Genomic DNA, 18,310 nt, shown 5'->3' on the forward strand with positions numbered 1-18,310 from the left:
GGTTAGTTTGTGAATTTACAGTAAAACAATGAGAAACATTTGATGTTGGTATTATAAATAAATTATTCTGGCATTATTTCACTGGTTTGACATCAGTTTGGTCTGTAATAAACACCTGAGCTAAACTCATTTATCACATCCATTGTTAATGTCTTCAGTGTCGTTTTTGGATTTCACACACTCGTCCTGCATTTGGTCCACGGGCCATAGCTTGGACACCCCTGTTCTGGGTCATCCTTTTTGGACCCTTTGGTTCTGGTCCATGGGCCGTTTGTTCTGGGTCATCCTTCCTGTTCTGCCTCCTCTTTGACTCATGTTCTACCTTCAGGTTCATCAGAACCAGTCGGTGGTTTTTGGATAATCCTGGTCCCACACAAACCAAAACACAAAAGGCAGGAGTTCTTGGATGCAGGACCATCTAAAGTCCAAAATGCCAGTGGTTCCATGTCTTTGTCTGGACCTGGACCATAATCCTGCTGGAGTCCACATGCACCCAACAGTGACGCCGCGTCTTTCATATTTTATTTTGATGATCTGTGAGTTGAACTTCCGCTCTGGTGCTTGTGTTCTGCTCTAACTTGACTATTGGCTGTTGGACTCAGCAGACGCTGGTCTGTCGCCTCCACCCCACCCGTCTGTCACGACTGATGGAGTCCAGAGCCCTGCGGCAGGCAAGTCCGCTCCAGGACCAGGATCAGGTCCTGCTGGGTGATGGGAGGCGGATCCTCAGTTAGACCTGAGCCAGCTGTCATGTTGGTTCTGCTACAGTGTGAGCAGAACCCCCTCAGTGCTGCAGGTTCCTTCAGTGTCATCACAGAGGACTTCCATCCAACAAACTGGATGAGGTCCAAAAGAAAAAACAAAAAACAAAACTGGATGAGGTCCACGCTCAGGCCTGTGTGGAGCTGGTTTCACCCTGGACCCTGGACCCTGGACCCTGGACCCTGGACCATGGACCCTGGACCCTGGACCCTGGACCCTGGACCCTGGACCCTGGACCCAGCACCAGCCACCATGTATGGACTCTGATGATCCAGGAACCAGGCACCAGGTCTGTCTCTGGAAGCATCCACACTGGACTTGGACTGGACTGGACCGGACCGACCTGCAGGTCCAGTCCTCATTTTCACAGATGTATATTTTTTTCTTCTCAACTTTATTGAAAATATTCAGGTATACAAGGCCAATAAATTTTGAACAAACAAACATCAAGATGTCAAAAAGAAAAAGCATTCGAACAAATAAATTTAAGAAAATAATGCATAGATTTAAAGACACAAAGCAGAATGGACAAATAATAGTACATATATATATATATATATATATATATATATATATATATATATATATATAAACAAAATAATGCATCAGAGAGTTCAGGCTATTTTAAAGAATTCTTTATAAACTTTCAGGGTGCTAGTGCTTTTTTTTGTTAAAAATAAATTCTAATGATTTAATGTATTTTTCAAATTCCATCAGGAAGATTTTAAAATTTGGGGTGTGTTTTTTTAGTATATTTATTTTTGTGTATATGAAATTTTCCAAATAAAATGATCAAATTTACAACAAATTCTAAATTACACATCATGTTCAAAATATGCCATTACATTACAGTTATTTTTCATGACTTTTAGGTATGATATATTTTTCCACTTCAGACCAGAGGCCCAGTCCACATATGTGTGCACCCCTCCACTGTCACCTGAGCTCACTGTGGGTCCGTGTGTGTCATTAGGGTCCAGTGGATCTGTGTGAGAGCTCCTCCTGTTGGCGGACAGGGGAACTGACACATCCATCTACTGCAGGGCTGACACTCATTTGAGTTCAGTTCCACATTTAGCTAAATTTGATCTGAAGTGGGCCGAACCAGTAAAATAATAACAGAATAACTTATAAATCAAGGTTCTAATAGTTTTGGATTTTTCATTCTAATTTAGTTTTATTTAGTTTTGACTTTTTTCTCTAATTCAGTTCGTTTTAATTCGTTTTTAGAGCAGGTTTGCTAGTTTTTATTAGTTTTCTTTTTTTTTCTAAATGCTGAGTTTTAGTTTAGTTTTTTTTTATATCTTTTCTCTTCTTCTCTGTGGTCGTATTCAAATAAATCCCAGACAGGACTCTGCTGCTTTAGTCTCCATGTTTCCAGGTAGAGTGGGGACCAGAAGACGACTGGAAACCACAAGTGAACACAAGTGACAGACCAAAAAGTGTCGTATGGTGACAGCACAGAAAACTGCTAGAGTGAAATAAATCAATTTCGTATCAATCCGACATTGACAAAGATGAAAACGAAGGGAATTTTATCCGTTTTAGGTAGTTTTGTAAACACACAATACAGTTTCAGTTAGTTATGGTTTTTGTCTTTTAATGATAGTTTTTATTTATTTCAGTGAACAAAAAATGTTTTTACAATTATTACAGTATACGAGTCCGATACAAAAACCTGCAAAAGAAAACAAAGTGTTGCCTCTGCAGAAATAAAAACACCACAGTGAGGTTTGCACGTCTTAATTTATTATATGTGGAGTAGAAACTTGAGAACCAGCGTCTGTAGGGTCGTTCTAACATCCTCTAAATCTAGAGCATCAGCAGGTCAGTCATCTGTCCCACCTTCAGTGGTTTGGAGGTGGAGTCCATGGTGTTCATGTTTACCGTACAGCTCCATACGGCTGATGGGGGGGGGGGGGGGGGGGGGCTTTTTTTTTTTTCTGAAGACCCTTTTCAGGCCCTCCTAATATTAATATTAATATTAATAAGTTCATATTTGACCTTTGCATCACCTTTAGTTTAGTCCTCACGACCAGAATCGTACATAAGAACAAATAAATTCACAGAAAAAACCAACAGAGCTCCAACACAATCCCTAATGAAACACATTATTGTCAGTGGTTGATGATCTGCGACAGTATCTGATGGGAGGAAATCGGTCTCATCAGATTTTGAATTATAAAAGCCACTGAATTTATAACATTGAATTTTTTTGCACTGAAATTAAGTATCTGAATTTTTTTCGGCGTCACATGACCAACCTAACGTAACTTGATTGGCTGGCTGTCGGTTCGACTTGAGATAGAATCAGTTGTTTATCCTTGGTGTCCTGGATGTGTGATCTGAATTTCTTGCTTCTGAATTTTTTGCATCTGAATTTCTTGCCTCTGAATTTTTTGCATCTGAATTTTTTTGAATCAGAATTTTTTTTACATCAGAATTTTTTACATCTGAATTTTTTGCATCTGAATTTCTTGCTTCTGAATTTTTTGAATCTGATTTTTTTTAATCAGAATTTTTTTTACATCAGAATTTTTTACATCTGAATTTCTTGCTTCTGAATTTTTTGAATCTGAATTTTTTTTTTTTTTTTTTACATCAGAATTTCTTGCTTCTGAATTTTTTATATCTGAATTTGTTGCTTCTGAATTTTTTGCATCTCATTTTTTTTTTATTCTAAATTTATGAACATAGTAAAATTGAGAGACAAAAAAATTCAGATACTTCATTTCGGCGCAAAAAAATTTAGTGCTAGAAATGCAATGGCTTTTATAATTCAAAATCTAATGAGACAGATTTACTTCCATAGTATCTTCATAAAGTACACAAGTGTAGAGTGCACAGAAGAACATGAACACAGCCAGCCCTCGCTCTGTTTTCCATCCAGACCTAAAACATACAGTATTTATTTCCGTGGTCTCCGTCAGGTGCTGATCTCTGTGAACATGTCCCTGTTTGTGTGGATCTGGCAGGAGTCCAGGTCCTACACACAATTCACACTGTAATGATGGTTCCAGGTCAAAGTTTAGCAGTTACTACACTTCTGTGAGTCTGTGAGGGGGGGCTAGTCTTCCTCCTTCCAGCTGTAAGGGGAAACAGAATAATAATAAAAAATAAAGCATTGAAGGTGAGCATCCTTTGAATGTCTCCATGTCTTTGATATGTTATTTGAGTGATAAAACACTGAGGAGCCATGAAGTGTTCTTCTCTTGCCTGTTGCCTCCACCCTTGATGGGCTGGATGAGGTTGGACCTGTTGCTGTTGTAGTTGAGGGGGGCCCCTGGGAGCTGGCCGGGTCGGATGGGCTTAGCTGGAAAAGCCGGAAAGAAGACCACAATCAGCCGTCAGTCAGAGCAGCTCTGTTCTAGACCAAGGTTATCGTCCACGAAAACTAACGAAATGACCAAAACTAGAACTGAAAAGACATTTTCGTTAACTGAAATAAATAAAAACTATAATTAAGAGAAAAAAAAACAAACAATTATTAACTGAAACTGTATTGTGTGTCGGGATGTCACGATATGAGAATTTCATGTCATGGTTATTGTGACCAAAGTTATCACGGTTATCATTATTATCACAGTATTATTGAAATTGTGCTCAAAATGCTCAAAAAGTACCGATACACACTGAAATAATTTAACCAAGTTGTATTTTGAAAACAAACAAACAAACAAATAAATAAATAAAATAATTGGCACAATGTCCCTTCTGTGTCAGAAACATTCAAATATTAACCCTTAGTGGTCTGAGCCTATTTTGTCTGTTTTTCAGTCCTTTTGATTTTGCCTTTATATACTATAGAAACAAATGTTTACTATACACATGTTTGGGGTCTTTTTTTTCAGCACAACTTCATCTGTATCATCTGTCTATTATTTTTTCACTTTAACCTACTATAAAAACATACAAGGTCAGGAAACACACACAAAAAAATAAAATCTGATTTGAAAAATTTATATAATTTATTGCATAAATAACACACAGATGCTTAACAAACCTTTTCAAAGACTTTAAAAGTGAATATTGGTTCCAAATATTAGGTAAAGAAAATTAAAATTGCAATAAATTCAACCTATACTCAAATATTTGACATAAAAGCAGATCTTTCCATAGGGTTTTTTTCCCCTAAAAGTGCGGTAATCAAACACAGTTATCATGATAATTAAAATTTAAACGGTAATACTAACCGTCTGTGATTTTACCGCAGGCTGATCGTTATACCGGTAATCGTTACATCCCTAATTGTGTGCAATCCGACATTGACAAAGACCAAAAAAAAGGGAATTTTATCCATAATTTTTATCCATTTTAGTTAGTTTTGTAAACACACAATACAGTTTCAGTTAGTTTTCGTTTTTTTCTTTTAATTATAGTTTTTATTTATTTCTGTTAATGAAAATGTTTTTTAATTTGTAGTTTTCGTCATTTCGTTAGTTTTCGTTAACGATAATAACCTTGGTGTGTATATGTGTGTGTGTGTGTGTTGTGGTACCTATAATGGCTGAGGCTCTCCTGCCCATGTTCTTGGGCTTTTGGGCGTCCTTAATGCGCTCCATCTCTTCCTGATGGCGCTTGCGGTCCCGTGCGGCGTTCTCTTTGGCCTCCTTCAGAGCCGACTCCAGGGCTTTGACTCGCTCAGCTGTTCCCCGCAGGCGCTTCTCCATTTTAGGAATCTCACTGCGAAGGTCGGCGTTGTCCCGGAGCAGCTACAGATGAAGATGGTAAGAGTTGGAGGATGGTGAGCAGACAGGAACATGGACCAGATGAGCCGGTACCGGTACCGGTGCTGGTGCTGGTGGGTGTTTACCTGTTTGTGTGCTTGGGTCAGCTGCTCCAGGTTGTTCTCCAGGAAGCTGATCTTCTGCTTCTGAGCTGCGCTGCTTTCTGGGTCATCCATGTTAGCATTCTGCTCCAGAGAAAACACACAGAGCATGGATTCATCTGTGCATTCAGACACTTACGTTCACTGAGCTGGACGCGTCTGAGAAGTAAAAACTAGGGATAAAGGGTCAAAACATGCTGTACTAACATTTATATGACAGACACAGACACAGACACAGAGCCGCAAATAGTGTTTGTACAAATAAAAACCAAGAATCTGGTACAAGTTCTGTCCTTTAATAGGAGATGGATGGATGGATGGATGGATGGATGGATGGATGGATGGATGGATGGACGGACGGGTGGGTGGGCAGATGGGTGGGTGGGTGGCTGGATGGACGGACGGACGGATGGACGGACGGATGGACGGACGGATGGACGGACGAATGGACGGACGAATGGATGGACGGGTGGATGGATGGATGGATGGATAGATGCTGCCTCTTCATTTGTGAAGCTCCTGGAGCCTCAGCCTGACGGACGTCCACCAACACCATCTCCTCATTTACAGCGGCTGCCTTTGTAGAATCACATGACCTACTTATTGCAGACACTTTCTGTTGTTTTCCCCCTGACTCATTAAAATTTCATCATGGTGCAAATTAAATGGAGTGCAGCCGGTGCCAGGCAGAAATATGGGGCTGTTCGTCTGGTTCCAGGTAAACGCCGGAGCCTCGGTTTTACACTAAAGAGGTGGAACCGCACACAGAACCAGATCACAGGACGCTGATTACAGTCGTTCTGTGAGTCTGTCCATGAAACTGGGTTTATTTTAGTATCTGAAACTTTTCCATCTTTTTAGACCCAATAATAAAAGGTAAACGTAGACATATTTACCCCCAGGATGGACCTAATGATGACCTCAGATAAATATGATCCATCCCATAATTAATGAATTTATATTCAAATACTGGGTCCAAAAACAGGACCCAAATATGGACATTAAATCTCCCTAGGTGTCAGTGCATTAGATGTGTAAACATGTGTAAATGCTCTTCTATAGACTCTAAATAAAGACACTGTGTTCAATGTGTCAATCCTAGTGGTTTTTCTAATCCACACGTGGGGTTTTCATCAATCTTGGTCTCACTCCAGGTTTGGTGTGGAACCCATCGTGTCCACCGGTGTTACATGCGGAACCTGTCGTGTCCACCAGTGTTACATGTGGAACCCATCGCATCCACCGATGTTATATGCGGAACCCATCATGTCCACCGGTGTTACATGTAGAACCCATTGCGTCCACCGGTGTTACATGCAGAACCCATCGCGTACACTAGTGTTACATGTAGAACCCGTCGTGTCCACTGGTGTTACATGTGGAACTCGTCTTGACCACCAGTGGTACATGCGGAACCTGTCGCGTCCACCGGTGTTACCCGCTGAACCTGTTGTGTCCACCGGTGTTACAAGCTGAACCCATCATGTCCACCGGTGTTACATGCAGAACCCGTCGTGTCCAATGGTGTTATGAGTGAAATGATTATTTCCTGGAAGAATTGAATTCCAGCAGAAATCTGCACAAATACTAAACACATTTTTATTTGATCCCAACAGGATCTAATGTTCTATCACAAAATGTTCCAACTGTGTTCAAACTGAAATTCTGTTTTCCAGACATTCCAGTTTCAGATCCTGTTCAAATGTTCAGATTCTATTAGTTCACAACTAACATCAGAACAGGATTTGAGTTCAGTCCCAACGAAGAAACGAACATCTGCCTCTCAGACAGGAAAAAGTGCTTTTAGGATGCTTCAAATAACCATTATTTAATAAAACAGTTTTAAATAATAATAAATAAGATGGAAACAATAAAGAAAAACAAAAACGAACCTTTGCCATATCTGCATTTGAATAAATACCTAAATATATCGATACAGTACTTCTTAATATCAATACAGTATTGTGACCTGAAATATCACAATATATTGGAGAACCGATACTTTCTAACAGCCCTATTCATCATAGAAATAAAAATGAGTTTTATCTGAAAAATAGTTAGTCTTTTATCTCAGTTAATACATATTTTTTAAATCGACCCAAAGTGCTTCCAAACCTGATTCAGAACATTGGCTTCCATCTGCTTTGAATGGTCAGCCCCTCTGTCCAGTTTTAGGTCCAGTTTCACAGAAGGACCCCTGTATCATACACTCCTTATTTGTTTGTTTGTTTGTTTGTTTGTTTGTTTGTTTGACAGTTCTGTTTTTGAATCTGTACCTTTTTGAGTCTGGAGGATAAGTCCTGCACAAACAGTCTCCTCAGGTTGTGGAGAGTCTGCAGTTCACGGGCCTGAGTGGACACAAAGAAAGCCGGTTCAGAGAAAAAAAAACAGTAAAAAACTCAACAACATTTAAGGGTTAAAGGTGGACGTTTGGGTCTGTAAGGGTTAAAGGTGGACGTTTGGGTCTGTAAGGGTTAAAGGTGGAGGTTTGGGTCTGTAAGGGTTAAAGGTGGAGGTTTGGGTCTGTAAGGGTTAAAGGTGGAGGTTTGGGTCTGTAAGGGTTAAAGGCGGACGTTTGGGTCTTTAAGGGTTAAAGGCGGACGTTTGGGTCTGTAAGGGTTAAAGGCGGACGTTTGGGTCTGTAAGGGTTAAAGGTGGACGTTTGGGTCTGTAAGGGTTAAAGGTGGACGTTTGGGTCTTTAAGGGTTAAAGGTGGACGTTTGGGTCTGTAAGGGTTAAAGGTGGAGGTTTGGGTCTGTAAGGGTTAAAGGTGGACGTTTGGGTCTTTAAGGGTTAAAGGCGGACGTTTGGGTCTGTAAGGGTTAAAGGCGGACGTTTGGGTCTGTAAGGGTTAAAGGCGGACGTTTGGGTCTGTAAGGGTTAAAGGTGGACGTTTGGGTCTTTAAGGGTTAAAGGTGGACGTTTGGGTCTGTAAGGGTTAAAGGTGGACGTTTGGGTCTTTAAGGGTTAAAGGTGGACGTTGGGTCTGTAAGGGTTAAAGGCGGACGTTTGGGTCTGTAAGGTTAAAGGTGGACGTTTGGGTCTGTAAGGGTTAAAGGCGGACGTTTGGGTCTGTAAGGGTTAAAGGCGGACGTTTGGGTCTGTAAGGGTTAAAGGAGGAGGTTTGGGTCTGTAAGGGTTAAAGGCGGACGTTTAGGTCTTTAAGGGTTAAAGGTGGACGTTTGGGTCTGTAAGGGTTAAAGGCGGACGTTTGGGTCTGTAAGGGTTAAAGGTGGACGTTTGGGTCTGTAAGGGTTAAAGGCGGACGTTTGGGTCTGTAAAGGTTAAAGGTGGACGTTTGGGTCTGTAAGGGTTAAAGGTGGAGGTTTGGGTCTTTAGGAGTTAAAGGTGGATGTGAATACTAACTGACCACAGTCTCCTCCAGACCCTTCAGATCCTGTCTGGCCTGTTCCCGTCTGTCCTGCATCACCCTGCGGAACAGACACACACACACACACACACACACACACACACGTCTTTAATATCAGTGTGTGTTAGCTGTGACATCAGTGCGTTTCTTCGGCGCAGGTTACGTCAGCTCCTGCAGCTGCCGGCTCTTCTCCTGGTCCACGGCCTTCAGTTTGTCGTGCTCCACCTTCAGCGTCTCCTGCTCCAACATGACCTTCTGGTTGAGGCTGCGGACATCAGCGACAGCGTCAGTGCACAGCGGCGGTGGCTCAGCTGGTTCAGACTGAGTGGGTGACGGAGGTGGGGGGGGCTCTTACTCCTGCAGCTCGGTGATCAGCTTCTCCTTGGTGTCCAGCTCGTCTCTCAGGCTGCTGATCTGCTTCAGGTGGGCTTCTCTGTGGGACTGGATCTGCTTCTCCACAGCCTCCTGAACACACACACACACACACACACACACACACACACACACACACACACACACACACACCGTTTACAGTCGACACATATGCAGCTTTAAAGCAACACTACAGACTGTTTGATCCGTCAGACTCTATGTTCAGGTCCTTTTGGTGGAACATCTACTCCAGTGGGTTCAGTTCCACTGTGGTCCTGTATCTGCAGAGGGTCTGGATCTGCTGCACTGACACTAGGACACTTTGATCTGGGGTTGGAACCCCGACACTAACAGAACTACAGAACTGGACTGGGTTAGGACATATGACAAGAAGGCTGTTCTATTCTATTCTATTCTATTCTATTCTATTCTATTCTATTCTATTCTATTCAGAGCGTGCATTAATATTTTCTTTTTTTCCCCTGTTTCTTCAGGTAGAAAATGCAGTGGATCAATGGAAAACGGGGCTCACCTGCACTGACTAACTGAGCTAACTGTGCTAACTGAGCTAACTGAGTAACTGTAATAACTGAGCTAACTGTGCTAACTAAGCTAACTGACTAACTGTGCTAACTGACCAGCTGTGCTAACTGAGGTAACTGACTAACTGACTAACTGTGCTAACTGACCAGCTGTGCTAACTGAGGTAACTGACGAACTGACTAACTGTGCTAACTGACTAAATGTGCTAACTGAGCTAACTGAGTAACTGTGCTAACTGAGTAACTGTGCTAACTTAGCTAACTGTGCTGACTGAGCTAACTGACTAACTGTGCTAACTGAGTAACTGTGCTAACTGACTAACTGTGCTAACTGAGCTAACTGACTAACTGTGCTAACTGAGTAACTGTGCTAACTGACTGTGCTACCTGAGCTAACTGACTGACTGTGCTAACTGACTAACTGTGTTAACTGAGCTAACTGAGTAACTGTGCTAACTAACTGACTAACTGTGCTAACCGACTAACTGTGCTAACTGACTAATTTTGCTAACTAACTAACTCTGCTAACTGTGCTAACTGACTGTTTTTTATGTGATATTTTTAAAATAAACCCATACTGTTTGTATAAATACTGTTTGTAATCCTAACCACAGTTGTTACAGACAGTACCGTTTATGGACTGTAGGGGGACCCGTCCAACAGTAGTTCCATGGTGTTGCTTTAACTCTGTAGTCGAACTGAAAGGACAGTTACCTTGACTTCATTGGCAGACTGCAGCTCATCCTCCTTTTCCATGGCGCTGACTTTCTCTAGAACACAAACATCCCAGCTGTGAACATCCATTCCCAGTTTCTGCGTCAGACTGATGCTCAGGTTCCTCACCTTGGGCTTTGATTCGGACGATTTCCTCATTAAGGGAGTCCACGTTTTCCTCCAGTTGTCTTTTCTTCTGTTCCACATTCTGGAGACATTCACTCAGAGACTTGATCTTAGCCTCATGCTACACAGGAAAAGAAGAAGAAAAGAAAAGGAAGAATAGAGAATGAATAAAATAATAGAATGATAGATAGAACGATAGATAGAACAATAGATAGAACAATAGATAGAACGATAGATAGAACGATAGAACGATAGAACGATAGATAGATAGATAGATAGATAGATAGATAGATAGATAGATAGATAGATAGATAGATAGCAGACTGAGCAGGAACTTCAGCCTGAAAACACATGTTCTGATAAAGGCCTATAATCCATGATGTGATTTATTTTGTTTTTTATACTTGGATGCATTTCCTCATATGCACATATTCCACTAAACCACTCCCCTCCTCACTCTGAGTTGCAGATGTACAGCTGTACAGGTGTCTCTATGGTGACAGTATCCGTGGCAGCAGGAGGCGGGGTTACCTGGGAGATCTTCAGCTGACAGGCGGTCAGCTCCCGGTCGTTCTCCTCCATCTTCTGGCTGGTCTCGGCCTGGGCGCTCTCCAGCTGTTTGCTGCGCTTCACCATGGTCTTCACCTCCGACTTCATCTTACTGATGTAGAGACGGGCCACGGTGAACTCCTCGTCGATGGCACCGCTGCTCTCCTGTTGCTGAGGAGTTCGAAGAGAAGAAAAATGAGACGAGGAGTCAAAGAGAATGAAAAATGAGAAGACCTGCCAGATGTTTCTGCAGGTCACGTCATGTACACACTTAGAGATAACAGCTGAGAAGGTCTGGACGGTCAAACCCACAAACACAGAGGGACTTTTGGAAACAGAGGCTCCAGTACACATATATACTGTACATATGTGTAATCAGATTACAGCAGTAATCTGATTTGGACAAATCAGATCATTTTTGTTTTATTATTATTGCAAAAAATACAATTTCTCGTAGAGACAACAGGAAATGGCAAAGCACTAACACCAGCATTTACAAAAAACCCAAGGCATTAAAATAATAATAATGAAATATTCATAATGATAAAACATGAAACAACCAGCATTAAAATAATAAATACATTTCAGCAGCTTCATGAATCGTTTCCACAATCGGATGGAAGTTTCTACTAAGATTCATAGAAAACACACATTTGTAGTTGGTTTTTCAGACACTTTCCGTTTAGATAGATAGAACAATAGATAGAGCGATAGATAGACAGAACAATAGATAGATAGATAGATAGATAGATAGATAGATAGATAGATAGATAGATAGATAGATAGATAGATACTTCCATATGATTATATACTAAAATGTTGTCGGTGTCACTACAGATAACAGTATAAATACAAACACCAGAGACTTAAAGTAAACAAATGTAAATCATAGATAAAATAGAAGTGAAGTTAAATTAGTTCTAAAGTCTTCAGTAGAACATAAAGGGAACCTTAATGTCGTTGCTTCCCACTGCGATGCCGATCTCCGCCAGGTCTTTGAGCAGTGACGACATCATCTCTGTGACCCTCTTCTTCTGGTGGTTGGTCATCTCCTTCAGCTTCTGCAGCTCCGAGTCGATGGAGGCCAAGGAGCTCTGCAACAGAACACCAGAGCAGACGACAACCATCCACCACTGTCCTGGGGTCAGGGGTCATTAGGCTGTCCTGGGGGTCAGAGGTCATTCGGCTGTTGTGGGGGTCAGAGGTCATTTGGCTGTTGTGGGGGTCAGAGGTCATTGGGCTGTCCTGGGGGTCAGAGGTCATTGGGCTGTCCTGGGGGTCAGAGGTCATTGGGCTGTCCTGGGGGTCAGAGGTCATTCAGCTGTCCTGGGGGTCAGAGGTCATTGGGCTGTCCTGGGGGTCAGAGGTCATTGGGCTGTCCTGGGGGTAAGAGGTCATTCAGCTGTCCTGGGGGTCAGAGGTCATTCAGCTGTCCTGGGGGTCAGAGGTCATTTGGCTGTCCTGGGGGTCAGAGGTCATTTGGCTGTTGTGGGGGTCAGAGGTCATTGGGCTGTCCTGGGGGTCAGAGGTCATTCAGCTGTCCTGGGGGTCAGAGGTCAGAGGTCATGCTCTTACAGACTTCTGGTTCAGCTCCTCGCTCAGGGCCTCGAACTCTCGGGCCTTGTCCTCCACCTCCTGGCTCTTCTGGTCGTAGTTGACGGCCAGCTCCTCCAGGGCCTGCAGAACCTCCTTCACCTCTTCCTTGGAGGCTTCGTTCTCCGACAGCAGACGGTTGAGCTCGGTCTGCAGGGTGTCGTGGTCGCGGCGCGAGGAGGCTAGGAGCTGCAGGCGTTGGAAAAGACACCAGAGCACGAAGGTGAGAGACGAACATCTGAGGATGAGTGTGTTTACTGTGTGTGGATTCAGGTGGGTTACACTAGTCTGTTTTCATTCACCTGCAAACTGTGTGAACAGAACTTATGCATAAAAATGTGTCTAATGGAAAAATGACAATTTTGCAGAACTCTGTTTTTGATGAAAAGTTTTAGTTGTTGTTCGAGGTGTTTTGTTCGTAGTTAAATTGGTCTATGACACAAAACTGTAACGGAAAGACCTTTGAGTCCAACTAGAGTCACATGACCCAAACAAACAGATGTGGATGGATGTTAGAACAAGAGAAGAAGAAGAGTTGAACCCAAACATGTGTGTGTATGTGTGGACACACCAGGAAACCACATCAGTTTAGAATTTAGGAGGAGATAGAGGAGGAAGCAGCATTGTAGATTCAAACCAACACAGATTTCTGTTCCTGTTTATGGAAGGACTGACACTGACATCTGCCACAAGAAAGAGACTCAGCAGCACAGCAGGGATTCAGGCAACAGTTTTGGCTTAATTCAAGATCTTTTTTTTTTTTTTTTTTCTTAATTCAAATTTTTTTTTTTTTTTGCTTTATTAAAATTTTTGTTTTGCTTAATTCAAGATTTTTTTTTTTTTGCTTTATTCAAGATTTTTTGCTTAATTCAAGATTTTTTTTTCTTTATTCAATTTTTTTTTCTCAATTCAAGATTCTTTTGCTTAATTCACAATGTTTTTGGTCAATGCAAGATTTTTTTTTGCTTAATTCAAGATTTATTTTTTTTTTGCTTAATTCAACATTTTTTGCTTAATTCAAGATTTTTTTTTCTTTATTCAAATTTTTTTTTTCTCAATTCAAGATTCTTTTGCTTAATTCAAGATTTTTTTTTTTTTGGCTAATTCAACATTTTTTGCTTAATTCAAGACTTTCTTTTGCTTAATTCAAGATTTTTTTTTTTTTTTGCTTAATTCAAGATTTTCTTTTGCTTAATTCTTTTTTTTATTTTTGCTTAATTCAACATTTTTTTTTTGCTTAATTCAAGATTTTTTTTTGTTTTGCTTAATTGAAAAATTTTTTTTGCTTAGTTCAAGATTTTTTTTTTTTTTTTGCTTAATTCAAGACTTTTTTTTTGCTTAATACAAATTTTTGTTTTGCTTAATTCAACATTTTTTTTTTGCCTAATTTAATATTTTTTGCTTAATTCACAATGTTTTTGGTCAATGCAAGATTTTTTTTCTGCTTAATTCAATATTTTTTTTGCTTAATTCAACATTTTTTGCTTAATTTAAATTTTTTTTTTTTTTCTTAATTCAAGATTTTTTTTTTTTTTTTTGCTCAATTAAACATTCTTTTGCTTAATTCAAGATTTTTTTGGTTAATTCAACATTTTTTGCTTAATTCAAGATTTTCTTTTGCTTAATTATTTTTTTTTGTTTGTTTTGTTTTTGCTTGATTCAAGATTTTGGATCATGGAAAAGGGACTAGTGTGGGACCAGTGCTGTCAGCTGACACACTGGCTTTATGCTAACAGGACTGGAGGGGGGGGGCAGTTTTGGCAAAGGCCAGGGGGATAGGAAGTGCAGGGGGGAGCTGTGTCACCTCCTCCTGGTCCAACATCTGTTGGTTGAGTTGATCGATCAGCTGAGACTGTTGGTTTATCTCCTCGTCCTGCAGGAAGGAAACAACAACAGGAAAGAGAGGAAGAAAAAAAAAGAAGCTTTTTATCTTAACAACGAGCAGGAGACAGACTGAACAGCAGCCGACGACACCATCTGCTGGTCAAAAAGGAAAGTACAAGTAAGACACAGGACCGTAGAGGTAATTACACATGCTTTAGTCCAGTAGGAGTACAAATACTTGGATAAAAACACTACTAAAACTACAAGTACTGATTTTCAGTTTTCATTTGAGGAAATATGGAAATGTATAATAATATTAATAATAAGGATTATAAACGTATAACTAGACATGAGTATTAAGATTTAATCAACATTACAGTTAAAGCGCTACAACATGTCACAACTGAACATTTAGATTTTTTTATGTAGGTATTTTCTGTGTTTGCTACATTTGTTGTGTTGGCTATGTTCACCGTGTTTGCTGCGTTTTCTGTGTTTGTTGTGTTGGCTACATTCATTGTGTTTGTTGCGTTTGCTGTGTTTACAGTGTTTGCTACATTTGCTGTGGATGTTGCATTTTGTTGCGTTTGCTCCATTTGTTGCGTTTGCTGCGTTTTCTGCGTTTTCTGCGTTCACCTTGTCGTCCAGCTGCTTGTACAGCTTGGTCACCTCCTCCCCGTACTTCTCCTTGTCGGCGGCCGTCAGCTGGACTCCGGGCAGGGCGCTGGGGGCGGAGGTGGGCGTGGGTGGAGTCTTGTCGTTGTTGAGCGTGCTGTCCAGAGCCTGCACCTCAGCTTTGGCCTTTTCTTTGTCGAACTGTTCCTCCACCGGCACGCTCTCTCCTGCAGGGGGCGACACAGAGGACCCTTTACAACCTCAGATCAGCGGTTTTCCTGCTGGTCTCACCTGTGGAAACGTCCATCTAATAAAACTGAGACCAGGAAATCAAAACGCTCACGTGTCCAAGTTAAAGATGAGTGTGATGGAGGAGAACTACATGTATAAGGACATGGCTCAGAAAAGGTTACGCAGCTGCTCTGTTCCACGTTACCCTTTTATTTTACATTAACCTTAAACCAGGGGTCGGCCACCTGCGTCTCTGGAGCCTCATGCGTCTCTTCATCCTCCTTGTAGCGGCTCCTCCCTTTTCTGCGGTCGCTCCAGTCTCCATTCTCCTCTGCACGTTTAAGCCAGCCGCTAGTGTTTTTCTTGTGTGCTACTCATTTGACAGTTACGGTCGATGAGCTGCATGGAGCGAATGTGCCTTCAACAACAGCAGTAAGGGCTCATTTCTGCTCTATGTTAATGACGCAGACGGATACGGACAGAGGGTTCTGTCCATCCTTTGTATATTACTCAGGTAATTCTGTCCGTTTTCCAGGAGCTTGTGGATGTGAACCCAGACGGAGAATATGGAGCAGTACAACTGGGAACTGTGGAGGCAGTGTTGAGTTTTGAAGGGAATCATTTCCATAAATAGTGATACTTTTCATACAGCGACTGTATGAGTACTGTGTACTTTTGGGGTAATCCTACAACAGATTCCCTTCCAAGATACAAGTGTGTTTTTTCGTCTGAAATAGACTTTAAGACTAAATTCAATGATGAATAAAATTATTTTTTCCAATAAGTACTAAGTAGAATGAAAAATCCAAAACTATTAGAACCTTGACTTGAACACAACACACTTTTAGTTTCTAATTCCCTCAGTGAGAGAGGCCCATCTGCCCGACAGCCCCTGAAAGCAGCATCGGCCCTTTGGGGGGGTTCCTTACCATTCCTCCAGCGGTTCAGCTCGTTCTCCAGCCAGGTGACGGAGTTCCTCAGGGTTTTGTTGCGCTCCTTCTCTTTCTCCCACTTGCTCTTCCACTGCTCCGCCGTCAGCTCCACGTTCAGAGACACCGTGTTCTTGATGGTCTTGGCCCTGATGACGGAACAGCGACAGGACGGCAGCGTGTTAGGAACAGGAACGCATGAGGAACCGTTCCATCCAACAGCCTCTGAAGACTTTGACTTGATTTGTCTTCACTCTTTTATTTATGTATTTATTTGTACTAATGTTTTCCCCACTGCTGACTTTTACTACTACTGACTTTAGAGCAGGTTGGTCAGACTGTGGGGGAGGGGGGTGGGGGTGTCTTTCCAGGAGGGTCATGGATCACTCCTGGGTGTTTTTTTGTTCTTCAGGCTAGAACATGTATCAGGTGGAACTTTGGTCTCCAAGGGGGGACTGGAGGTTTATGGTCCTCCAAAGAACCACTGGTTGAGTTTATTCTATCTGCTGTACAGTCTGTTCTACTTTTATATCTCTGTATCTGTATTTTATGGGACATCCTTTTTAAATCCATAACACAGACATGTTGTTGTGTTTACACTTGTTGCACCTCGATGACAATAAAGTCTAAGTCTGTGACGCAAACTTTTTTTGGACGGTCATGTGGGCGGAGCTCCTGTTAGTTCAGTACTGTGGTTTAAACTTCTGCATTGGACCGGGACTTAAAAATGAATGTGTGGTTCTGTTTCCAAACAGGTTCCTCGTGGGTTCTCACCTCTGTCCGAACAGCAGCGTGGATCTGGTCTCTGCGTCGTTGAAGGAGGACGGGGAGCAGCAGATGACCATGGTGGTCCGACAGTTCCCCCCCAGGGAGTCCTGCAGGATCCGGGTCATCTTACTGTCTCTGTATGGGACGTAGGTCTGACAGGGGACATGGGTAGAACCCACAGTTAGAACCCACACGGGTAGAAACCAAGCACATAGAACCCACATAGTTAGAACCCACACACATAGAACTCACAAGGGTAGAACCCACAGTTAGAACTCACAAGGTTAGAACCCACACAGTTAGAATCCACATGGTTAGAACCCACAAGGGTAGAACCCAAGCACATAGAACCCACACAGAACCCACAAGGGTAGAACCCAAGCACATAGAACCCACACAGTTAGAACCCACAAGGGTAGAAACCAAGGACATAGAACCCACACAGTTAGAACCCACACACATAGAACCCACAAAGGTAGAAACCAATTACATAGAACCCACACAGTTAGAACCCACACACATAGAACCCACAAGGGTAGAAACCAAGGACATAGAACCCACACAGTTAGAACCCACAAGGGTAGAAACCAAGGACATAGAGCCCACACAGTTAGAACCCACACACATAGAACCTGCAAAGGTAGAAACCAATTACATAGAACCCACACAGTTAGAACCCACACACATAGAACCCACAAGGGTAGAAACCAAGGACATAGAACCCACACAGTTAGAACCCACACACATAGAACCCACAAGGGTAGAAACCAAGGACATAGAACCCACACACATAGAACCCACAAGGGTAGAAACCAAGGACATAGAACCCACACAGTTAGAACCCACACACATAGAACCCACAAGGGTAGAAACCAAGCACATAGAACCCACACAGTTAGAACCCACAAGGGTAGAACCCACATAGATAGTTACAAAACTGATACAAAACTGACACACTGGGGCCTTTCATGTTTAATGTGGTGCATCCATGAAACCACGCTCCTCTGTGTGCTCTGCTCTGATTGGTCAGTGTTCAGAGGAAGCTGTGGGTGGGCGGGGTCTCACCGAACCCTCTGCCAGAGCAGAG

The 18,310-nt window shown here is 42.0% G+C and overlaps 1 protein-coding gene across 1 annotated transcript in view; it reads right to left on the bottom strand.

Moving 5' to 3' along the window:
- Positions 1 to 3,589: 3,589 nt before the first annotated feature.
- LOC115411556 (kinesin-1 heavy chain-like) overlaps positions 3,590 to 18,310 on the bottom strand; it is a 26,663-nt gene continuing 11,942 nt past the window's right edge. Inside the window, exons 9-26 of the mRNA XM_030123744.1 lie at positions 18,289 to 18,310; positions 17,230 to 17,375; positions 16,456 to 16,604; positions 15,317 to 15,522; positions 14,661 to 14,729; positions 12,839 to 13,045; positions 12,214 to 12,357; positions 11,246 to 11,434; positions 10,718 to 10,835; positions 10,589 to 10,644; positions 9,316 to 9,425; positions 9,124 to 9,225; positions 8,961 to 9,021; positions 7,867 to 7,938; positions 5,576 to 5,674; positions 5,261 to 5,474; positions 3,979 to 4,075; positions 3,590 to 3,848 (exon numbers count right to left, since the gene is read on the bottom strand). The exon at positions 18,289 to 18,310 is cut by the window's right edge and continues 83 nt beyond it. Of these exons, the coding sequence (XP_029979604.1) occupies positions 3,830 to 3,848; positions 3,979 to 4,075; positions 5,261 to 5,474; positions 5,576 to 5,674; positions 7,867 to 7,938; positions 8,961 to 9,021; positions 9,124 to 9,225; positions 9,316 to 9,425; positions 10,589 to 10,644; positions 10,718 to 10,835; positions 11,246 to 11,434; positions 12,214 to 12,357; positions 12,839 to 13,045; positions 14,661 to 14,729; positions 15,317 to 15,522; positions 16,456 to 16,604; positions 17,230 to 17,375; positions 18,289 to 18,310 (2,080 nt within the window). The 3' untranslated portion in view covers positions 3,590 to 3,829. The remainder of the gene's footprint in view (positions 3,849 to 3,978; positions 4,076 to 5,260; positions 5,475 to 5,575; positions 5,675 to 7,866; positions 7,939 to 8,960; positions 9,022 to 9,123; positions 9,226 to 9,315; positions 9,426 to 10,588; positions 10,645 to 10,717; positions 10,836 to 11,245; positions 11,435 to 12,213; positions 12,358 to 12,838; positions 13,046 to 14,660; positions 14,730 to 15,316; positions 15,523 to 16,455; positions 16,605 to 17,229; positions 17,376 to 18,288) is intronic.

Source organism: Sphaeramia orbicularis, chromosome 20 (genome assembly GCF_902148855.1).
Source record: "Sphaeramia orbicularis chromosome 20, fSphaOr1.1, whole genome shotgun sequence".
Classification (NCBI taxonomy): domain Eukaryota; kingdom Metazoa; phylum Chordata; class Actinopteri; order Kurtiformes; family Apogonidae; genus Sphaeramia; species Sphaeramia orbicularis.